Below are 21,416 nucleotides of genomic sequence, written 5' to 3'. Positions count from 1 at the left end.
AAAAGTTAATTCTGATCTTATTCATCAGATCTCACAAACACTGCAGCATCGCAGTGTTGATGGCGCAGTGGATAAGACACATGCCATTGGTGTGAGAGACCCGGGTTCGAATCCACTGTGAGACACCAATGTGTCCCTGAGCAAGACACTTAACCCCCTAGTTGCTCCAGAGGCGTGCGACCTCTGACATATATATAGCAATTGTAAGTCGCTTTGGATAAAAGCGTCAGCTAAATTAATAAATGTAAATGTAATCGCATTGCGATTACTAGTTTAGAGCACTGACACCCTATGGTGAAACAATCACGTATGACTACCAGCCACCGCTTTCGCAGATCGGTTTATGTTGGCTTAAAACTTCACGTTCCATTGAGTTTGGAAAATTCTGTCTTCTCCTGTCTGTGAAAATATCCGGATTTTGAAATCATCCCGCAATTTCTCATTTTATTAGGCGTTTAAGTCAACTAGATGATTACAGCACACTGAAAATATACATAACCGGAAATAACCGAGCCATAATATTTCAAAACGGAAGTGCGTCACGAGGCTCAGTGCAAGTAGTCTATTAGTTAATTTACAAGCTTCCTTACAAACGGGTGCATAGTTATTACTATTATTATTAGTAGTAGTATTATCATTATCATTATTATAATTATTATTTACTTTTGTTACGTGGTGCGTTTCTGGTCTCAAATTGTAGCTTTTTATTTCTTACAGTTTATAAATGTGTGCATTTCTGTCATGATGGTTCTTTTCCATAACACTGAATGTGGTAACAAAGGTAATAAAGAGTTGGTTATTATTATCAATTCTCTTTCCGGCTCAGACCGCATAGGTTAAGCTTATGGGCTGTCACGTGATGAATGAACGACTCGAAAAACCTGAAGACTCGAGAGATGAACTAATCAATTCTCTTTCCGGCTCATTGCATTGGGTTAGTTAATGGGGCTGTCACGTGATGAATGAATGACTCGAAACAAATGAACTACTTGACTAATTCTTGCTTGCGTGACTGAACGAATCACTCCCCGAGACGACTAGTTCTTCCCGAGTCACATTAAAGATTTGTTCAAAATGCACAAATCGTTCAAGACAGACCCATCACTAACAATCACACATGCAAAGGTTCATTTAAGCAGGTTAAAACACATTGTAAATACAGCCTCACATTCTGTTTGATGTGCTAAATGATCTGGAAACCATTCATCAGTTTTTAGTAACACTGCCCAGCATGGCCTAAAGATGATCTCAATAAATACAATAAGTGATCTGGAAAGAACATAAACATATTCAAAAATTGTAAAATTGAAACCCAAGCTGTTAGGGATGGACTGCTGTTTTCAGCAGTATGAATTTAATCTGTCTGAATCAATTACTAATAATGATAATCATGCTGATATGAAAAAATTTCAAATTTATTTAATGCTTTTTTTGTTTTTTTTGTCTCTTATTTGTTTTTAAATGTAGAGCTGCAAATCTTCTTAAAAAATCACAAAAACAACATGAAGAGAAAGGCAAAAAATATTTTTGAGGGCAACAAAGAAAATGACACAGATCTCAAAGCTGTTTACACAGAGCTCTTCATCACAGAGGGAGATATGAAAGATGTCAATCAGGAACATGAGATTCTGAAGATTGATGATGTTTTCAAGAACAAAAAAACAATTGACAAACCAATCAAATGCAATGATATATTTACTGAACTGAGGAAAATCAATGAGGAGAAGATTGTGCTGACCAAGGGAGTCGCTGGCATTGGCAAAACTGTCTCTGTGCACAAGTTCATCCTGGACTGGGCAGAAGGAAAGACCAATCATGATATAGACTGTGTGTTCCTGTTTCCATTCAGAGAGATCAATGTGATTAAAGACAAAGAGGTCAATCTCCATGAGTTTATGCTGAAATTTTATCCTGTATTGAAGAATCTGGAGAAATCAAAGCTATATGAAGCATGTAAGCTAGCATTTATATTCGATGGACTTGATGAGAGTCGACTGTCATTGGACTTTAACAGCGAAACACTGATCAATGTTGAGGAAAGAGCATATGTAGATGTGCTGTTTACAAATCTGGTCAAAGGTAATCTGCTCCCATCAGCTCTTGTCTGGGTGACCTCACGCCCAGCAGCAGCCAATCAGATCCCTCCACAATGTGTGGGTTTGTTCACAGAGGTGCGAGGATTCACTGACCAACAGAAGGATGAGTACTTCAGAAAGAGAATCACAGATAAGACTTTGGCCTCCAGAATCATCTCACACATTAAGACGTCTCGTAGTCTCTATATCATGTGCCACATTCCTGTGTTCTGCTGGATCACGGCCACAGTACTTGAAGATATTCTCAATGAGAACAATGCAGAGAACATCAGCACAACACTCACTGAAATGTACATTCACTTCCTGCGGATACAGATGAACATGAAGAGTCAGAAATATGGTGAACAAGAAGAAAGAGAATGTTCAGAGCACTTACAGTTAAATAGAAATATGATTCGGAAATTAGCCAAGCTAGCATTTGAACAGCTGAAGAAGGAAAACATTGTGTTCTATGAGAAAGATCTGAGAGATTGTGGTATTAATGTGTGTAAAGATGCTGAGTTCACTGGAATGATTGCTGAAATCTTTAAGATGGAAGTTGGCCTTTATAAGAAAAAGGTCTTCTGCTTTGTGCATCTGAGTGTTCAAGAGTTCCTCGCTGCAGTGCATGTGTTCATCTGCTACCTGAACAAGAACAAGGGAGAGCTTCGGTTTTTCTTTGAAGATTCACAAATGACAGTCATGCAAAAGCTTAAATTATTTTTTGGAAAAGTCAAATTTCATGACTTGACAAAGAGAGTCACTGATAAAGCAATGCAGAGTAAGAGAGGACATCTGGACCTGTTCCTGCGATTTCTGATGGGAATTTCACTGGAATCCAGTCAAGATCTGCTCAAAGGCCTGATCACACACACTAAAGACACGAGTGTGAGCATCAGAAAAATAAGTGCACATATTAAACAATTAGAAAAACAGGACATCTCAGATGAAATTTCAGTCAACCTATTTTACTGCTTACTTGAGCTCAAAGATCATTCATTATATGAGGAAATCCAGAGTTACCTCAGTTCAGATAGACATCCAGGAAGAGACCTCTCATCTTCAATGTGCACAGTACTGACCTACATACTGCTGATGTCAGAGAAGGTGCTGGATGAGTTCAACCCAAAGAGGTTCACGGCATCATCTTCAAACTACACAAGACTCATTCCAGCTGTAAGATGCTGCAGAAAAGCACTGTGAGTAATTTCACTGACTGCTGTTCCAATTAAAGGTGATGTTCTACATCACTAAAAAATTAAATGTCAGAATACTATGTGAAATATTTCCTTGATTATGAAAAGTACAATGTTTTTGCAGAAAAACTGATCAGAAAATAATTTGGCTAAAAACATTCTATTTTGGCAGATTTGACGGCTGTAGTTTTGATGGAACATGCTGTGAAACTGTGGCTTTTGCTCTACAATCATCAAACTCCCATCTGACAGAGCTGGACCTGAGTAGCAATCACCTGCAGGATTCAGGAGTGAAGCTGCTTTATGATGGACTGAAGAGTCCACACTGTCGATTGAACATACTGAGGTTTGACATTCACATGCACTGAATCACTATGTTCAAATATGTGGATAAATAGGTGTTTCATAACTATAGCTAGCAGATATTTCCCCTGTCTATATTGTAGTATGACTGTATCAGTGGCATTTTCTCCAAGAACACAAGGCAGGCAATGCCTACTCAAAAAACCTGATGAGAAAACAGTCAGAGTTCCCAACTATCCTGGATAACCTGGAATTTTATAATGCAGTGTTCCAGTTATATACCTAAATACCTAAACTTCCTTAACTTTCATGTTCATTTAAAACATGTTCCCTTCCTTATGGATTTAACCATTACAATACCTTTATTTTCACTTAATCAGTAAAATCCTCAGCTCTGAGGATCATATTATTCTTGGCTCTTGCCTCATTTCAATAGGACAGATTCAGTGCATTGACAATTTGACAACGACTGTTACCGGATCATTGAATCAGTGAGTTGAACTAGATCAGTTTGATTCATAAACAATTTGCTGCAGTGTTGAGCACAAATGCACAGAAGAGTTATTAGCTTAACCCTCAGGATTTGACCCTGAGGCATTTTTCAGGCCTTGGAGATATTGTGACATTTGCGTTTACTTAAGTTACTTATGACATTTTAATAATAAACATACAGTAATAAAGTATTTACAAATTATTTGCAAACTATAATTAATCAATAGTTTATAAACTGTTGTCAATACATTAATAGACTATATAAAAACAGTGATTTCTTCATTCGTTACTGCAATTAACTAATTTTTATTGTTCAGTTAGCTCCTATATAAAGTATTAAATAATGCTTTGCAAACAACTTAACCGCAAATAGTTCTCACTTTAGGTTAGGTCATGGTATATCGAAAAAATGTCATTAAGTGCTTAAAACCAATTTTTATTGTTGTTAATTGCATTAGTATTAAGAGATTCTTAAAATGTACAAATATAGTAAGCCTATGTCCAAAGTTAAACATACTTTTTATTTATTTATTTAATTGCCAAACAACATAATTGTCTGGAATTTCTTGGTGAGCTCAAACACAAACACATTTGTACATACATACATAAATTATTCCAAACATTATAAAGAATGAAATACAGATGCATAAGTGCCAGAAGAGTTTAAACCATGGACCATCCTACAATAGGTACTGTTCAAAAAGTGTGCAGACTTAGTTTTAATTGCTCTAAGTCGTCTGCCTGAGGGTAAAGGAATAAAAAAATGCCTGGCCGGATGTGTGGAATCTTTAAGAATTGTTAAGCCTTTTTTCTGCAAACGTAAGGCATAAATGTCATCAATGGAGGGCAGATCACATCCTATAATATCCTATAATATTTGAGGCAGTCTGCACTATATTGCAAATCTGACTTTTTTGTTGAACTGTGGAGCTGCCAAACCACACTATTATTGAGAAAGTTAGCACACTTTCAATGACAGCTCTATAAAACCTGAACATACAAGCTTTAGATTTTAAGATTAGATTAGATTACAATCTTTGATTAGATTACTTAATAATGCCTCTTAAATTATCCTGCCACTTCAACGATGCAGATATTGTGGTTACAAGAAACTTAAAACTCTCCACATTTTCAATGACCTGGCCATTAATAGTTAATGGCATAACCTGTCGAAAGTCAATTTGTCTTAAATACATTCAATTTCAAATTGTGGGTACAACTCCATTCAATCAATATAGATACCTCCTTACTATAATCAGTTTCATCATTATCTGTTATCAAAACAATTATTGTAGTATCATCTGCAAACTGATTCACTGTGTGAAACACAATCATTAGTGTTGTAGGATCAGAACGAATCAGACAAATTTAAGATTCGATCAGAACATTCCACAGAGGCCCAAGAAAACAGGACAACGTCGTAAATCAGATCCCTAGCGCCATGAGTCTGAAGCAAGCAAACCAACCAACTCTGTCAGTGAGCAGCTTGCAACATTAAAACAAAAGGAACATTTATTGATAATTCCAACTCAGGAAGGAGACTGTCAGTTTTGGGGCAAGTATTCAAGACTGATGTTCCACAATAGAAATCACGGGCTTCCTTAGATTAAATTTTCCCCCACACACAAGACAAAGACCGAGACTGAAATTCCTTAGGAGACATTTTAACCTCTCTGGTCTTCGCAGAACATATCTTTTTGTTCTCCATAGAATGGCACAGAGACTGCCTTTTCCATATGCACCTAAAATCAGCTTAAAAGACTTACGAGCAACTAATAATTTCTATGCATAACTCCATATCATCTATGTAACCCACACAATTAACTGATTGTTAATTCAGTTAATTCTGATCATGTTTTAATCACATATTGTGTGTCTTTTTAATAACTATTAAACGACTTTAAAGGGTCATATTCGTGTTTGGTATGTATGAGTTTGAAAAGTCATGCTTTACACGTTTCTTCCAATAAATTCTTTGTCAAATGTATCATATTCTGGTTATAGAAATCACATCCAAAAATATATTTTGCAATACTTTGGAAAATTCGGACAATGTGACTGACCACGACATGTTGATTTATTGATTGGGTGGAGAAACAAAGCAACACCCCGAGCCAGGATAGTATCTAATTGGTCAAAACCACCACTGGGAGGTGTCAAAAAGCAGAGTTTAAAAACTCAGGACACCTTCTTCCCCACTCTCTTCTTCTTTTTGCTTTGTTTGCCACTGCGTTTTGATGCTGCTTTTAGTGCTCTTTGAGCATGCTCTGGCCTACATCCCAGCTGCTACTTAAGACCACGATGAGAAAAAAAACCCCACCTAGCCTCGTTACATCCTTTCTTTCTGTTACATTAGTTTCTTTTCTTTTCCTTTGCGAGTTTCATGTTCTCGGTTTAAGTTTTGCCGCCACGCCTTGTCTCCGAGTCTGTGACCGCCTCAAAACTTCTACCAGCCACAACTCCGCATCTTCAGCCAACGCCCAACCATTGGCTTCCCAAGACGTCACTTCAACGACCACTGAACTGTCAGCCAATCAGCAACCTTGGGAAACCCCATTTCTGCAAAGATGACGACAAAAGGGAATCCCTTAACACAAAGGCAATGCAATGCAAGTAACCTCCAGATTCTAACTGAGCTAGTGCATTTAATATAAATTTTAGCCTCATTGAGAAACTCAATGCGAGGGTTAAATAAGTGATTGATGGTTGTTCAGGTCTATGCAATAGCACATATTGCTGTAAACTTGGGATTTCACATTTTCATTCCCTTAAACTCATCCTTTCCTCACTTTCTCTCTTTCTGCAACGTGTGAATGCATGTGTTCATGTGTTAGATTAGTTTACGTGTCTTAGATTTATCAAATAAAGCCTTATTTATATTGAAAAGAGAAGTATCTTGTGTTTTGTGCTTACAAGTTAATGTCTTAAACTGCCGATCTTGTTACTGTGCTATTTAATAGTGTTTTCACTATATTTTGGATTTTAATATCCAGTGCAGAGTTGATGTTATCATTCAGTGAATCGCTGCCGACTCAACAGTGAGTCTGTTCAAATTCCCTATAAAATCATAAATTATTTCCTTTGAGATAAATTGACCCGTTTCCCTTACATTTTACAAATTACGTTACAGTGTACATGGAATATAACACTGACGACAATACATAACCTTGTCGAGCTCCAACACAACACGTTCTAGGGCTCAAAATCATGTTGTTAATTTTGACTACCTGTGGTCTATTCTGCAGAAAATCCACAAGGCAAGGGAATGATGAACCCCCAATTGCTCCTATTTAACAAAGAGTTTCACTGGATCAATTGTATTAAATGCAGATTTATAATCCACAAAAAGAGCCCTGACATAAGTGCCAAAAGTCTCAAGGTGTTGCAGGATTGAATGAAGACACAGAGCAACAGTGTCATCGACTGACCTATTAGTCGTATAAGCGAATTGGTAAGAATCCAGACAAAAAATTGAAATTATATTCTTCAATACCAATCTCTCAAAGATTATCATTATGACTGATGTTAGAGCCACTGGTCTGTAATCGTCTAAGCAACTAATATGTGGCTTTTTTGGCACAGGAATAATTATAGCTGCTTTAAAACATGTTGGAACTCTACACACTTTTAACGACCAATTAAATATCTTGGTAAAAACAGGAGCAAGAGAAAAGGCACCCCATTTGAAAGTTGCAGGTGATATGGCATCAGGGCCAGCTGTCTTCCTGCAATTCTGCCTCCTCAACAGGTTCCTAACTTCATGTTCTTCTATCATAACACAGAACAGTTAGCCATGTCCCGTCTGTTTTTCAACAAAAGAGACAGTTCATCCTGTTTGCTGGGAAGAGAACGAACATTGGAAAGTAAAATACTCGGCAGCGGCGTACAATGTTTTTGCGTAATTTTTCGAACCAAAGCGCCCGCTTGCCGCCCTCGCTTTCTTCCACGTGGCACGCCATAGCTTCTAGCGTTAGCCTCCGCGCTAGGAGTGTCCACCCGTCCAGTCACAAAGTTCTCTGAGTAAAAGAATAGTTTCGGCTATATCTCATCTATAAAATTTTTTTGTATGACACTATGCCTCCAACACAATCCAACCAAAAACAAAAAAGTGTAACACAAAACAGAGACAAGAGCAACACCATGTCGCCATCTAAAAAAAAAAGTTTAACACAAACTTTAAAAAAAAAATTAAATAGCATAATGCTGTCAATATGAAATACATACAAATGCTTACTAGATCATGTTGTTAAAATACATCAATGTCCAATAAAGGCTGGTTTAAAGCACTTAATTTATGACATTTTCTGATTTTCTGTGAATTATGCGAGAACAATATATGGTTAATAAGTTGTCAACAAAGCATTACCTAACGTATGATGTATTTAAACATGTTAATTACAGAGACAATCAATGATGAACTCACTACTTATACATAGTCTAATAATGTATTAACTACTGTTTATAAATTACTAATGAACAATAATATTTTTAAAATAATTTGTAAGTGCTTTGTTATTGTATTCCTATTATAAAGTGTTATTCAGTACAGACATGCACTCCAGATTATAAACTATAAATATATATATATATATATATATACATGATAAATTCACATTAATATGGCTATTTGTTTTGTTCTTATCACAGGCTGTGTGGGTGTAATCTCACTGCTCAGTCCTGTGAAAGTTTATCTTCAGCTCTACAATCCTCAAACTCTGTCCTGAGAGAGCTGGACCTGAGTAACAATGACCTGCGGGATCATGGAGTGAAGCTTCTTTCTGATGGACTGAAGAGTCCAAACTCTAAGTTGGAGATATTGAGGTTTGAGTTTGAAATACTTGATTATTTATTTATTTAAAAAAATCACAATGTTAAGATTAATTTTGTATGCAATTACTGTGTTCATCCTTTTCAGATTTTCCACATGTAATCTCACTGCACAGTCTTGTGGAAGTTTGTCATCAGTTTTACAATCCCCAAACTCTGTCCTGAGTGAACTGGACCTGAGTAACAATGACCCACAGGATTCTGGAGTGAAGCTTCTTTCTGATGGACTGAAGAGTCCAAACTCTAAGTTGGAGATATTGAGGTTTGAGTTTGAAATACTTGATTATTTATTTATTTAAAAAATCACAATATTAGGATTAATTCTGTATGCAATCACTGTGTTCATCTTGTTCAGATTTTCCACATGTAATCTCACTGCACAGTCTTGTGGGAGTTTGTCATCAGTTTTACAATCCACAAACTCTGTCCTGAGTGAACTGGACCTGAGTAACAATGACCTGCAGGATTCTGGAGTGAAGCTTCTTTCTGATGGACTGAAGAGTCCAAACTCTAAACTGGAGATATTGAGGTTTGAGTTTGAAATACTTGATTATTTATTAATTTATTAAAAATTCACAATGTTAAGATCAATCCTGTATGCAATTACTGTGTTCATCTTGTTCAGATTGCCCACATGTAATCTAACTGCTCATTCTTGTGAGAGTTTGTCATCAGTTTCACAATCCTCAAACTCTGTCATGAGAGAGCTGGACCTGAGTAACAATGACCTGCGGGATCATGGAGTGAAGCTTCTTTCTGATGGACTGAAGAGTCCAAACTCTAAACTGGAGATATTGAGGTTTGAGTTTGAAATACTTGATCGATTATTTATTTATTTATTAATTAAAAAAATCACAATGTTAAGATTAGTTCTGTATGCAATTACTGTGTTCATCTTGTTCAGATTTTGCACATGTAATCTCACTGCACAGTCTTGTGGGAGTTTGTCATCAGCTCTACAATCCTCAAACTCTGTCATGAGAGAGCTGGACCTGAGTAACAATGACCTGCTGGATTCTGGAGTGAAGCTTCTTTCTGATGGACTGAAGAGTCCAAACTCTAAGCTGGAGATATTGAGGTTTGAGTTTGAAATACTTGATTATTTATTTATTAAAAAAAAAAAATCACAATATTAGGATTAATTCTGTATGCAATTACTGTGTTCATCTTGTTCAGATTTTCCACATGTAATCTCACTGCACAGTCTTGTGGGAGTTTGTCATCAGTTTTACAATCTTCAAACTTTGTCCTGAGAGAGTTGGATCTGAGTAACAATGACCTGCGGGATTCTGGAGTGAAGCTTCTCTCTGATGGACTGAAGAGTCCAAACTCTAAGCTGGAGAGACTGAGGTAAATGTTTTTCCATAAAATAATTAACAAAATGCTACCACAATAAATGGCCATTGAATTTTGTCAACAAATGTTGTATCTGCTTTCAATGGAGTGCCAGAAGAAGAGGCAAAAACATTTGCAGTAATTTGTTTTAATGTTTATACAGTTGTCTGTAGATGTGGATTATATTGAGATTGAAATAGCAAAATGTTCTGAAACAATTACTGAACAAACTGTAAAACTGCTGCATTTTCACTATCTGCACAGGCACTATCTAGCACAGCACTGCAGTTCAGTTTGCAGTAAATGCTGGTCGCATGAACTCATTTCTGCCAGCCCTGTGAGTTTGGGCCACTTATGACATGGATTTAAAAATATTATTTACAAATAATGTTTTTATTTTTAAAATATGTACACATTCACTTTTAAAATTAACCATTGTTCTTCCATAGTAGCATACATTTACATCATGATAACCAGAGTTAAAACCATACATATAGCACCTCAATACTGTGGTAAAAATCCAATTATATGGTTTCTAGGTAGCCTATTTATATGTAAAACAGTAGTCTAAATACATTTATTATAAATGTACAAACACTAGCCTATAGCTTAATCACAAATATAGCATAATTACATCCCATTACTCCTTTAATACATTTAATACACGTTTACATTAATATAATAAATTTGATATAGATACCCCACATTTCTGCCACAATACCATGGTGCAGTTAGTGTTACTACAGTAAATCCATGGTAAATGATGGCGATTTGTAGATTGAAAAGCCTTCTGACTGTATCGTTGCACACAGTGTTTTTCTGCTGTTTGTCAGCGCTGTTTTATCTGGATTTAAACTAGTTTATAATCAGTTGACTGATACTAGCTTACACCAGTCATTTGTGTTCTTTGTTGAATTCAAGTGCTTCTCCCTGGATCTCACAGCGCTGTTTAGTGGTTGCGTGATCAGTGAGTAAACACTGCTCTCAGCTCGCTCTGCGCTGCACCGCTGTTTGAACCGAGCGGATATGGTCCGTGTAGCGCGGTTCAAATGAGTAACGCTGTTTTGTTCCGTTTTTCCCGCATTAACATTACATTGAATGTTAATCGAACTTGTTTTATCGAGGAAAATTATATCACTATAATTGTAGTTATCGTTTTATCGCCCAGCCCTACCTCAAAGTATTTCTGCTCCCGCGCCCCCGCTGTGAACTCTGGCGCCCCCCAGGTTGGGAACCACTGACTTAGATAAAGGTTCATCTTTGTCTCATCGGTCCATAAACTCAGTTCCAAAACTCTTCTGGCTCACCTTTGTGCTTTTTTGCAAACGCTAATCTTGCCTTTCAATTTTTGGTGCTGGTCGGAGGTTTGCATCTTGCTGTGTAGCATCTGTAATTCTGTGTCAAAGTCTCCTGAGGACAGTAGATTGTCAGAGCATCACCCCAGCTTTCTGGAAGTTGTTGGTGATTTTACAGACACATCTTTTAGGATTCATTTTCACAGCTTTTATGATTTGTCTGTCATCAACTACTGTTGTTTTCTTAGCCGATCAGGTAGTTGTTGGTTGCTGGTGTCGCTGGTGGTTTCCAAACTCTTGATTTCTCCATGCCCTTTGTTTTTGCGATATGGTTTTTATTGACTTCCTCTTTTCTTTTAGCATCCAAATTGCTTGCTTTTCTATCAAAGTCAGCCCCCTCATCTTCATTCTGGTTTCTGTGTCATCATCGAATGCAAGATTCAGAATGAAGTCCCCAGTGTCGTTTTGGGGGCCTGGAGAAGTTTTGATATGCCCTGACATTTGTGCTTTTTTCAATTGCTTATAAACATATAAATGGCTAAAGTATAATAACACTGTAAACAGCACAAATTGGGCTACAATAATATGTTAGCAGTATTTATGTACATGATTGTATTTTTGAGAAAGCAACGTTTATGAGTGGTTAGTGAAAAACTAAAATTTTGAAGTCACTGAAATAAGGCCATAAAACTCATACAGAACATTTGTTCACAAGACTTTTGAGAACTGGATCTTGTCGTCTAGAGTTTTTGCTTCAAAATTATATAAAATCATCTTGTTTACTCGCTCACAGAAAACAATATACTGATTTAAATTTTCTAAGTCACTTTTTGAGTAGAAAGGGTCGATGCGAGAGGGCGTGAACTATCCTGGATAATGCTATGATTCTCACCTGAGAAGACAATGGCCTGCATAATGAGCTTCATAATGAGCCATTCAGTCAGGCATGTGACTGAGAGGGAAGAGTTACAAGAATGTGAGGACAAAATAGTTTATTAAGAATATCACACAAAATATCTTGAGATTCACTTGCGAGTACAGTTAAACTGTTTATTAGGATCAATCAAAGCTGACTTTTTAGCATCATTACTCCAGTCACAAGATCCTTCAGAAATCATTCTAATATTCTGATTTGCTGCTCAAAAAAACAATAACAACAAAAAAAAAAACATATATATATATATATATATATATATATATATATATATATATAATTATTATTATGTTGAAAAGAGCTGAGAAGATTTTTCAAGGTTTTTTTGATTAATAGAAAGTTCAGAAGAACAGCATCTGATCTGAACCCTGAGAATTAAACAGTAACACATCTTTGTGCCAAACATTCATTCATAGTGTTAAAACTCACACTAACATTACTTTTATATCTTGTGGTTTCATATGTTATAAAATATTAAACAAGCATCCTGGCGTCCTGAGACATTTAGACAGTGAAAGACATTTAGACACTTGATTTCATTCATGTAGTCAGGAATTATAGTTTGAATTATAGTTATAGTTTGGGAAAAGTCTAACTAGTAAAATGTGTATGCCACAATAACACAATAACAACAGATGCAAGTAATCTTAGGCTACTCATCAGAGTGATATTCTTCACTGGATCCAGCATCGCGTTGTGAGGTAAATTCTGGGTTATGTTAACCGTTTACATTCGCGCACGCCTCACGTGGATATTTGAATCTGAAAAGCGCGATCGGCGGGGGCGTGACAGCATTAGTTGTAATGAGTTGAGACGGGAAAACTGGACATCGCATTGCTTTCATACAGATTACTTTTATCACAGAATATTTGTTTTAGACGTGACTTGCTTCATTTAACATTTCAAGCTTTCTATTCATATATTTCTCATGTATATGAGGTGAGTATTCACTGAGATTCATGTTGTTTCATTTACGTGTCTGTGAAGAGAGGTCACAGAGACAGAGCCGGCAGAGAACGCACCCTGTTTATTTTATTAATTTTAGAAAAACATATTGTTTCGTTGTTATTATGACTATACAGAAATAAAAGTAGACCCTTTGCAGTTTCAAATGATACCTTATTATCTGTACGATCAAAACTTACAGAGTATTTTTAGTTTTTTTTCACGGTCATAAAGAAAATACGAGACAGCCCACACTGGTGCGGGCTTCAACCCCAGGGGGTTAAACTATTTTAAGAAATTATTAGTATTATTATTGCATAATTAATGCATTTGGTTCATTTTATGTAGTTTTAATGCTGCCTTCACGTGCTATGGGAAACTTCCTATTTCCCACTTATGAAGTCGTGATTACGAGCTTGTCGTATTCAAGTGCTTTGTCAGAAAGAATAAAATGTAGCATCCAATTGGTTGACAATCATATAAACATTCACCGCACTATACATGCAGTTTGCTGACGATTCTGGAATTTCGATCAAATACATGTTTATTTCACTGCTTATAAAATTTACAATATGCTTCGAATGATTGTTCATATCTAGCCTATAAATACACTACTTTAGCGACAAGACAAAGGGATGTAGTTGTTGTGAGAACAGCATTGACAGCAGCAATGATTGTCCCCTCCACCATGTTTAAAGTTTATGACCCGCCCAACTCAGAAACTCGGGTATAAAAATTATTTCTGAATTTCTGATTAGGAAACTCACATTTACAATAATTCCGATAGCACGTGAAGGCAGCATAGTACTATTGTGTTTTGTACTAACCAGGTGTAGTAATTTTTTTTTTTACTTTTTACTTGTTTAGTTATAGCTTTATTACACTCCACTGATTGTATTGTATGCACATTTGGTGTTAAAAAGATGCTTTATAAATGTATTGTTATTTCTGCTCTCAATTTTCACCTGCATCTTTGCTGATGGCCTTTCATTAGGGGCCAAGCCCAAAGGGCTGTAGCCCCTATTGTATCTGTTAGTTTTCTTATTATTATTCTTCTTCCTCCTATTGAAGTCTATGGCAGCCTAATGAACCGTACATAGGAAAATGATGAAATTTGGCACACTTGTAGTGATGGTAATGAAAAGTAATTGTAGCAATTTTTGAGTCTCTAGGACCAACTCCATAGCGCCACCACCAGTACAAAAATTCAACATTGAAATGGTTATAACTTTTGAACCCTTTGATCTAGAGAAATAAAACTTAGTACACTTGATTCCTCTCATCATGCTGATCAAAGCCAATATAGTCCATTAAGACTCCGCCCATTACAGTAGTGGCCATTTTGAAAAGTACAGTATTCAGTTTTTTCGCTACTCCTCCTTCAAAATTTCTCCAATTTTGTCCAACATTTGGTCAAATGATCTTTGGACTAAGCCGCACAGAAATGACTGAACAGATTTTTTTTAACCAAAAGTTATGGTGTCGCAAACTTAACGAGGTCCACCCAAAATTGATTAAGAGGCTGTATCTCGGCCAAAATTTGATCAATCGAAACAAAAATTGGTACACTTCACCGGAAGCATGATCTGAGGTTCCATGCCAAAGTTGGGAACAGCGCCACCTACGGGTCATGAGATATGAAAAATTGCTATTTTGGCCAATAACTTTTGAACAGTTTGTCAGAAAATCATAAATGTGGTATCTATGGATTCCTTAGGTCATGCCGAATCCGTGGATATCGATTGCCAGGATGGGATGTACCACGTGTCCGCCATTTTGAATTTTGTCATAATTTGCAATAACTTTTAAACTATTTGACATATCTTCACAAAATTTAGTATGGATGATCAACACAAGGCTTTGAAAGTACATGAGATTCCATTAAGACTCTGCCCATTACAGTAGTGGTCATTTTGAAAAGTTCAGTATTCTGTTTTTTTGCTACTCATCATTCAAATTTAGTTAAATTCTTGCAAAAATTACAGCAGATGATCTTCTGCGTACGCCGTAAGGAAATGACTAGACAGATTATTTTTATTCATCTTTATTTAATAGTTATGGTGTCGAGAACTTAACAAGGTCAACCCAAAACTGCTTCAGAGGCTGTATCTCGACCAAACTTTGATCAATCGAAACGAAAATCGGTATGCTTCATCAGAACCATGATCTGAGGGGTTATTCCGAATTTAGGAACAGCGCCACCTACAGGTCATGAGATCTGTAAAATAACTATATTAGTCAACTTTTGAGCAGTTTGTCAGAAAATCACAGTGAGGCTGCAGCAGAACATTATAGCAGAACATAATACAATGTGGCTCTTCAGCTATCAGGCTAACCATCTTAGCATGCTAATTTGGTTAAGATGCTAAGCAATGTTTTTGTGTGCTCATTCTTACAGTGAAGCCTCTCCTCAGCAGTTTGTGATTCTATGTCCTCTGAGTGGCGCAATCTGTTAAATCATTTGTTATTTATTACGAACTGTTCCGGTCGTGGGTTCGAACCCAGTGTGAAATGACAAAAAAATTTTGTGTCTATTCTTGTATTGTTCGAGCTTTGCTCTTCTGGCTCCGCATTGCATTACAGCGGCTTGTTTTGATTTTTATCCTAGATGTACTTCTAAACGTATGCTAATTGGTTAGCATGCTACCCAGATGCCATTCTTTCTAATATAGCTATTCAGCTATCAGGCTAACCATAAGCTACATTAGCAGTAAGCTAGTTTAACATGCTAATCTAGTTACCATGCTATTGTGTGCTCATTCTTACACTGAAGGCTCTCCTCTGCAGCTTGTAACTCTAACAGCTTGCGCCACTTAGAGGACATAATCCATGTGCAATGAGTCCCAAACCATTCTGGTTGGGGGTTCGAATCCTGCGTAGGATGACTGCATAAAATTGTGTATTATGTCGAGTCGATTCTTGTATTCAAGCATTCTACTAATCTTTTGCTCTTCTGGCTCCGCATTGTGCTACAGCGATTCTACCTTCAACATCTTAAGTCTCTGTAAAATTATTAAGCAAAATTATTGTATGAGTGTAAACCAAATACTAAGTAAAGCAAAAGGCTTTAACTTTGAAGATTGTTAAATCATTTCCAATGTGTAGCAAATGTTAAACCATGTGAATTGTGCAATGTTCAAAAGATTCCTAGTAAAAAATAATGTATCCAAACAAGCCAAACAACCAGGAGGGCTTGGCCCCGCAAACGCTGCTAGCAGCTTTAATTTTCTTTCTGTTTTTTTTTTTTGTCTCAGTATCTCAGTTCTGTTTCCTTTTTTGCAAATACTCTGCTCTGTGCTCAGGCTCAGCATGCTTACATTGTCTGTAAATAAGATTTGTGCTGAATGTTTCATTCATCATTAAGCGTAACTGTTCAATGAACTAAGAAACAATTAATCATTAATGAAAAATCTTTGAAACTTGAAAAAGTAAATCATTGTCATTTTGGCACAAATCTCTAGTGTGGGTGGGGGTAGTAGCAGATTAGATTAGAACATTAGAAGTTTTGTTTTTAAATCTTATCTTTATATTCTTTCTTTCACTACTTTGTTGACATAAGATTTCAGGAGCAGTATTGTGCCACTATTGTTTGTGTAAGAGATCTAATGCTTTACTTTTGCATTTAAATGCAAGATATATAATGGCCAATCATTTGAGGAATATTAGTTTCTTCTTGATAATGCTAAATGAGCACAAAATTATCTTTTTGTGACGAATTATTTTTATTGAACAATCAGTGCAATATAAAAAGGAACAACAAACAAACTAATGTGATGTGGGTTGTTGTATGTTTTTTATAGATTGTCTGGCTGTATGGTGACAGGAAAAGGCTGTCATTATGTGTCTTCAGCTCTGAGTTCAAACCCCTCACAACTGAGAGAGCTGGATCTGAGCTACAATCACCCTGGAGATTCAGGAGTCAAGCTGCTCTCTGAAAAACTGGAGGATCCAAACTGCTCACTGAAGAAACTCAAGTATGTCAAGCAGGAGGAGTTTTGGGGTTTTATTGTTTAAACTTTTCAGTGTCTCTGTATATCTATATGAGTCTAGAAGTTTCTTACGGAAGTTCTAAGCGGCCATGCATAATTATATTTTTTTTCTTTCTTGTTTTCTCATGATCACGACAACAAAAGTTCAATCATGACAACTCTCAGACGATTTTAGCATGGTAATGGTTATGACAATGTTAACCTGTTAACCCGCACCAGGATGTCAGTGCACCGAACGCTCTTTGTTTGCTTCTGTCATTGTTTACAACAGATTAAATGAAATGGGACAAAATGAATCTTGACAAACTATATATCATTCTGAAGGTCTAAGCCTCAAGCATCAACGACAGATCGCTGTTTTTCGATGGAAAGCTTATAAGGAATGTATTTGCTACATTTGTGTAAGCAGTACACATCAAAACATGCAGAATAAAAAAGCAGTACATACCAGATTCATTGTAATAACCAGTCACAAACGCATCCACTGCTGCAAATCCTGGTTTAGTTAGAAAGATAAGGGTCCACGGAACAACATCCCATAGAGCACTTTTAGTCCAACGAAATAATAACGTTGTAATTTGGATGATTATTCCTTTGTTTATGTTTCATTTCTTCAGGAGAGTTATTGTTTGTGTCCGTTATGGAATAAATTGGTGGTGAAAAAAAAACACAGTGTTGTAGCATACAGTGTCACAAACAGAATGAGACCATCCACTGAAAAAAGTGTCACAGATACGTGGAATATTGTTTATTTGAATTTGGCGCTCTCTCGTGACAGCTGTCATCTGACGGGGGGTGTAACTTAGCGATCGCCTTTTTGCACAAATAACTCTTTTCCTTTTTTTTCTTCAACATTTTTCATATATGTGTGTGTGTTTTGTGGGAAATGTGGCTGTATCTGCATGATTACCATCTGTATGGACGCACATCAGGGTGTGATTACCGACTATATGACGGCTATCAATGTGAATCAATGATCAGCTATTATTGACTATATGGCTCATCTGTTTGATTATCATCTGTATGAACGCACATCAGTGTGTGATTACCGACTGTATGACCATGTGTGGTAATATCAGTTTATGTCTGCCAATCAGAGTATATACACTTGAGAATGTACTACATACAAAGCAATTTTTTTCTTTTTTTTTCCCCTTTTTTATTACTTTATTTTTTTATTTTTAGTGCTCAAATAAATCACTTATATGGGGTCTAAAATTCTATCTATTATTTTATAATTGAAAAACTATGCAGGAGTATTTATAATGACTAAAATAGTTTGTATAGTTCTGCAATACATTTGGTGGTTGTTTTTCCTCAAAGGGGGCGTGGGGGGGGGGGACTAGAAATATTCTCAGAAAAATGATTGCAGGAATCTAATTTTTCATGGTATCTTCTTCAAATTTGAAATATAAACTCATGAGACACGTGACTTTCAACCCATTACTTTTCTGGATTGCTCCAGGACTTATTTCATGTACTTGTATATGAAAAAAAAAATAATCAGTGTGGAAAAACATTTTTCAAGGCACGTCAGTGTCTATAACTTTTTATCTTTTTGAGTATGAACTCTGGATGATGGATAGTAAAGCCTTGAGTGTCTTCTTTCCAAAGATACCTAAATTGTGTGTATAGCCCACTGTTGTCAGGAACTGTTACTATTTTAATTTAGGTAGGTCATTTTCACCTGTGAGGTCCAAAATGGGGGGGGGGGGGGGGGTGTGCTAGCTAACAGGTTAATATATTTGGTCTTGGCGGAATAGATCTGCTACGCTGCTGCTGAATTGCTGCTGCTGGTTATTGCTGTAGTTGTAGATTATTTCTGCTGTTGCTGCAAACAAGTATGGGAACTTGCTACTGCCAATGCATATGGCGATACAGTGCTGTGAGTATTTAACCTGTTAACCTGCTCCCCTCATTTTGGGACTCACAGCTGAAAATTACCTACCTAAATTAGAATGGTAACAGGAGGATTCAAGATGGCGCCTGTGTCTTTGGCATGTCTTCTGCTGCTCCTTTTTGTGTGTTTGTGGACGTCTGTCTGGTTTTCAAAATGCGGCGCACTTTTTACTTATGATCGACAATCACTACTGGATATTCGCGCCTCATTTATGGACCGTTTTAAGCAGGACATGGAACGCATTTTTAATCAAACACACGGGAACCTCTTAATGGACATTCCGGTGTGTATCCACCGGGGGCCTCTCAGCATTTCGCGGAGAAAGCGGAGGAGGAAACGCGGGTGTCGGGGAGGACTTATCGTCAAACTGAAGGCACACCTTCGGGCTGGCTTCTGGCCTGGCCTTTCCCACGAGTCGTCGTGCCATGGCCCTGTTGCCTGGCGGCCGCTGGATTTGCCTTGTAGGTGGCTTCGACCTATTCTCCCCCTGTCTCCGTCCCCTGTCTCCTTAGATGGCCTTCCTCGGATCGGCCTCTGTCGCCGGCGCAACAGAGTGACTCCCAGTAACCTGCGCTCGCTGAGCAGAGCATCGCTTTCTCCGGAGGTGATTCCCCCGCCAAAAATGGCTCTAATCAACACTCGATCTCTGGTGAATAAGACCTTTCTGCTAAACGATTTCTTCACTACGCATTGTCTGGATTTTATGTTCATCACTGAATCCTGGACCAACGTTGGTGATTTAACTCCCTTCTCCGAATTGGTTCCGGCTGACTGCACCTTTTTTAATTCACCTAACTGCACCTTTATGGCAATATTGCCATAAAGTACGACTGCTTTTTATTAGTGGGCGATTTTAACATCCATGTATGCTGTCAGTCAAACTTGTTATCAAAGGAGTTTCTCAATCTTATTGACTCTTTTAACTTGGTTCAGTGGATAAAGGACTCCACTCACGTTCAGGGCCATATTTTGGATCTTGTACTCTCTCATGGGTTTGCCGTTTCTGATATTGAGATATCTGATTTTCTGCTTTCTGACCATAAGCCGATTTTATTTTCTATGTCTCTTCCTAATCTTTCTCATTTTACTAAAAAATCTGTAATGCTGTCTTGGTCCTATTCTTCTAAGCTTGGGTCTAATTTTAATCAGTGTTTTATGGAGTCTTGTTCTCATCTATCTTTGGATCTACCGCTACCTGACCTGGATGCTGACCAACATCTAAGTCTTCTAAATTCTGCCTGGCTGGATGTTTTAGACATCACTGCTCCGCTCAAGCCTTATAAGCACAAATCGAAATCTGTTTCGTGGCAAAATTCTGATACCCGACTCTTACGACAAGCTTATAGCAAGGCCGAACGCAAATGGAAAAAGGATAAATTACATATTTCATTTCAGTTGTTTAAAAACAGTTTATCAGCTTATCAGTCTGCTGCTAAATCTGCTAAGGCTGCTTATTTTTATGATTTAATTTTAAAAACTCATTCTACTCCTAAAGCCCTGTTTTCTGTTATTAATTCTGTTATTAATCCTCCTGTTAACACAGTGTCTGTTGCCTCCAATGCTCTATGTGAAAGCTTCTTGAGACATTTCATTGATAAAATCTCTAATTTGAGACCCAAAGTCTGTTCTCTCCACTCGGCCCTTCTCAGAGTGCTAAATGATATTCTTTTAGCTACCGACTCTGGTGATTCTGTGGTGCTGGTTCTTTTAGATCGATCAGCAGCATTTGATAATGTGGACCACTCTATTTTGATATCCAGATTAGAGTTAGACGTGGGCCTAAAAGGTACGGTTCTTAAGTGGTTTCAGTCATTTTTATCCGACAGAATTTTTTTTGTCAAAGTAGGTAACTTCTCTTCCTCCATTGCTCATCTCAATTGTGGCCTCCCTCAAGGCTCGATATTGGCGCCATCCCTTTTTTCCTTGTACATGCTTCCTTTGGGTTCCATTCTAAGAAAGCATGGGGTGTCTTTTCATTTCTACGCTGATGACACCCAGATCTATTTAACTTTTAAGAAAAATTATCCTTCAGCACTTTGTACTTTAATAAGGTGCTTAGAAGAGGTCAAAATCTGGCTTGCTCAAATTTTTTTAACATTAAATGAAGATAAAACAGAGGTGATTG

The 21,416-nt window shown here is 37.1% G+C and overlaps 1 protein-coding gene and 1 long non-coding RNA gene across 2 annotated transcripts in view; one reads left to right on the top strand and one right to left on the bottom strand.

Annotated features, from left to right (window-relative positions):
* The window catches only part of LOC306858963, a 1,377,007-nt gene that overhangs the window by 571,759 nt on the left and 783,832 nt on the right, over window positions 1-21,416 (bottom strand). The gene's annotated exons all lie outside the window — the stretch shown is intronic.
* LOC306858853 (NACHT, LRR and PYD domains-containing protein 3-like) overlaps window positions 1-21,416 on the top strand; it is a gene marked incomplete at its 3' end in the record, with an annotated part of 52,234 nt that overhangs the window by 6,999 nt on the left and 23,819 nt on the right. Inside the window, exons 5-9 of the mRNA XM_079399621.1 lie at window positions 1,468-3,274; window positions 3,444-3,617; window positions 8,714-8,887; window positions 9,249-9,422; window positions 17,203-17,376. Coding sequence (XP_079255747.1) covers window positions 1,468-3,274; window positions 3,444-3,617; window positions 8,714-8,887; window positions 9,249-9,422; window positions 17,203-17,376 — 2,503 coding nt within the window. The remainder of the gene's footprint in view (window positions 1-1,467; window positions 3,275-3,443; window positions 3,618-8,713; window positions 8,888-9,248; window positions 9,423-17,202; window positions 17,377-21,416) is intronic.

The sequence above is a fragment of the Barbus barbus genome (assembly GCF_936440315.1).
Source record: "Barbus barbus genome assembly, chromosome: 39".
Taxonomy (NCBI): domain Eukaryota; kingdom Metazoa; phylum Chordata; class Actinopteri; order Cypriniformes; family Cyprinidae; genus Barbus; species Barbus barbus.
Note: the sequence above shows the minus strand (reverse complement) of the source record. Positions and strands in the feature narration are given on the sequence as shown.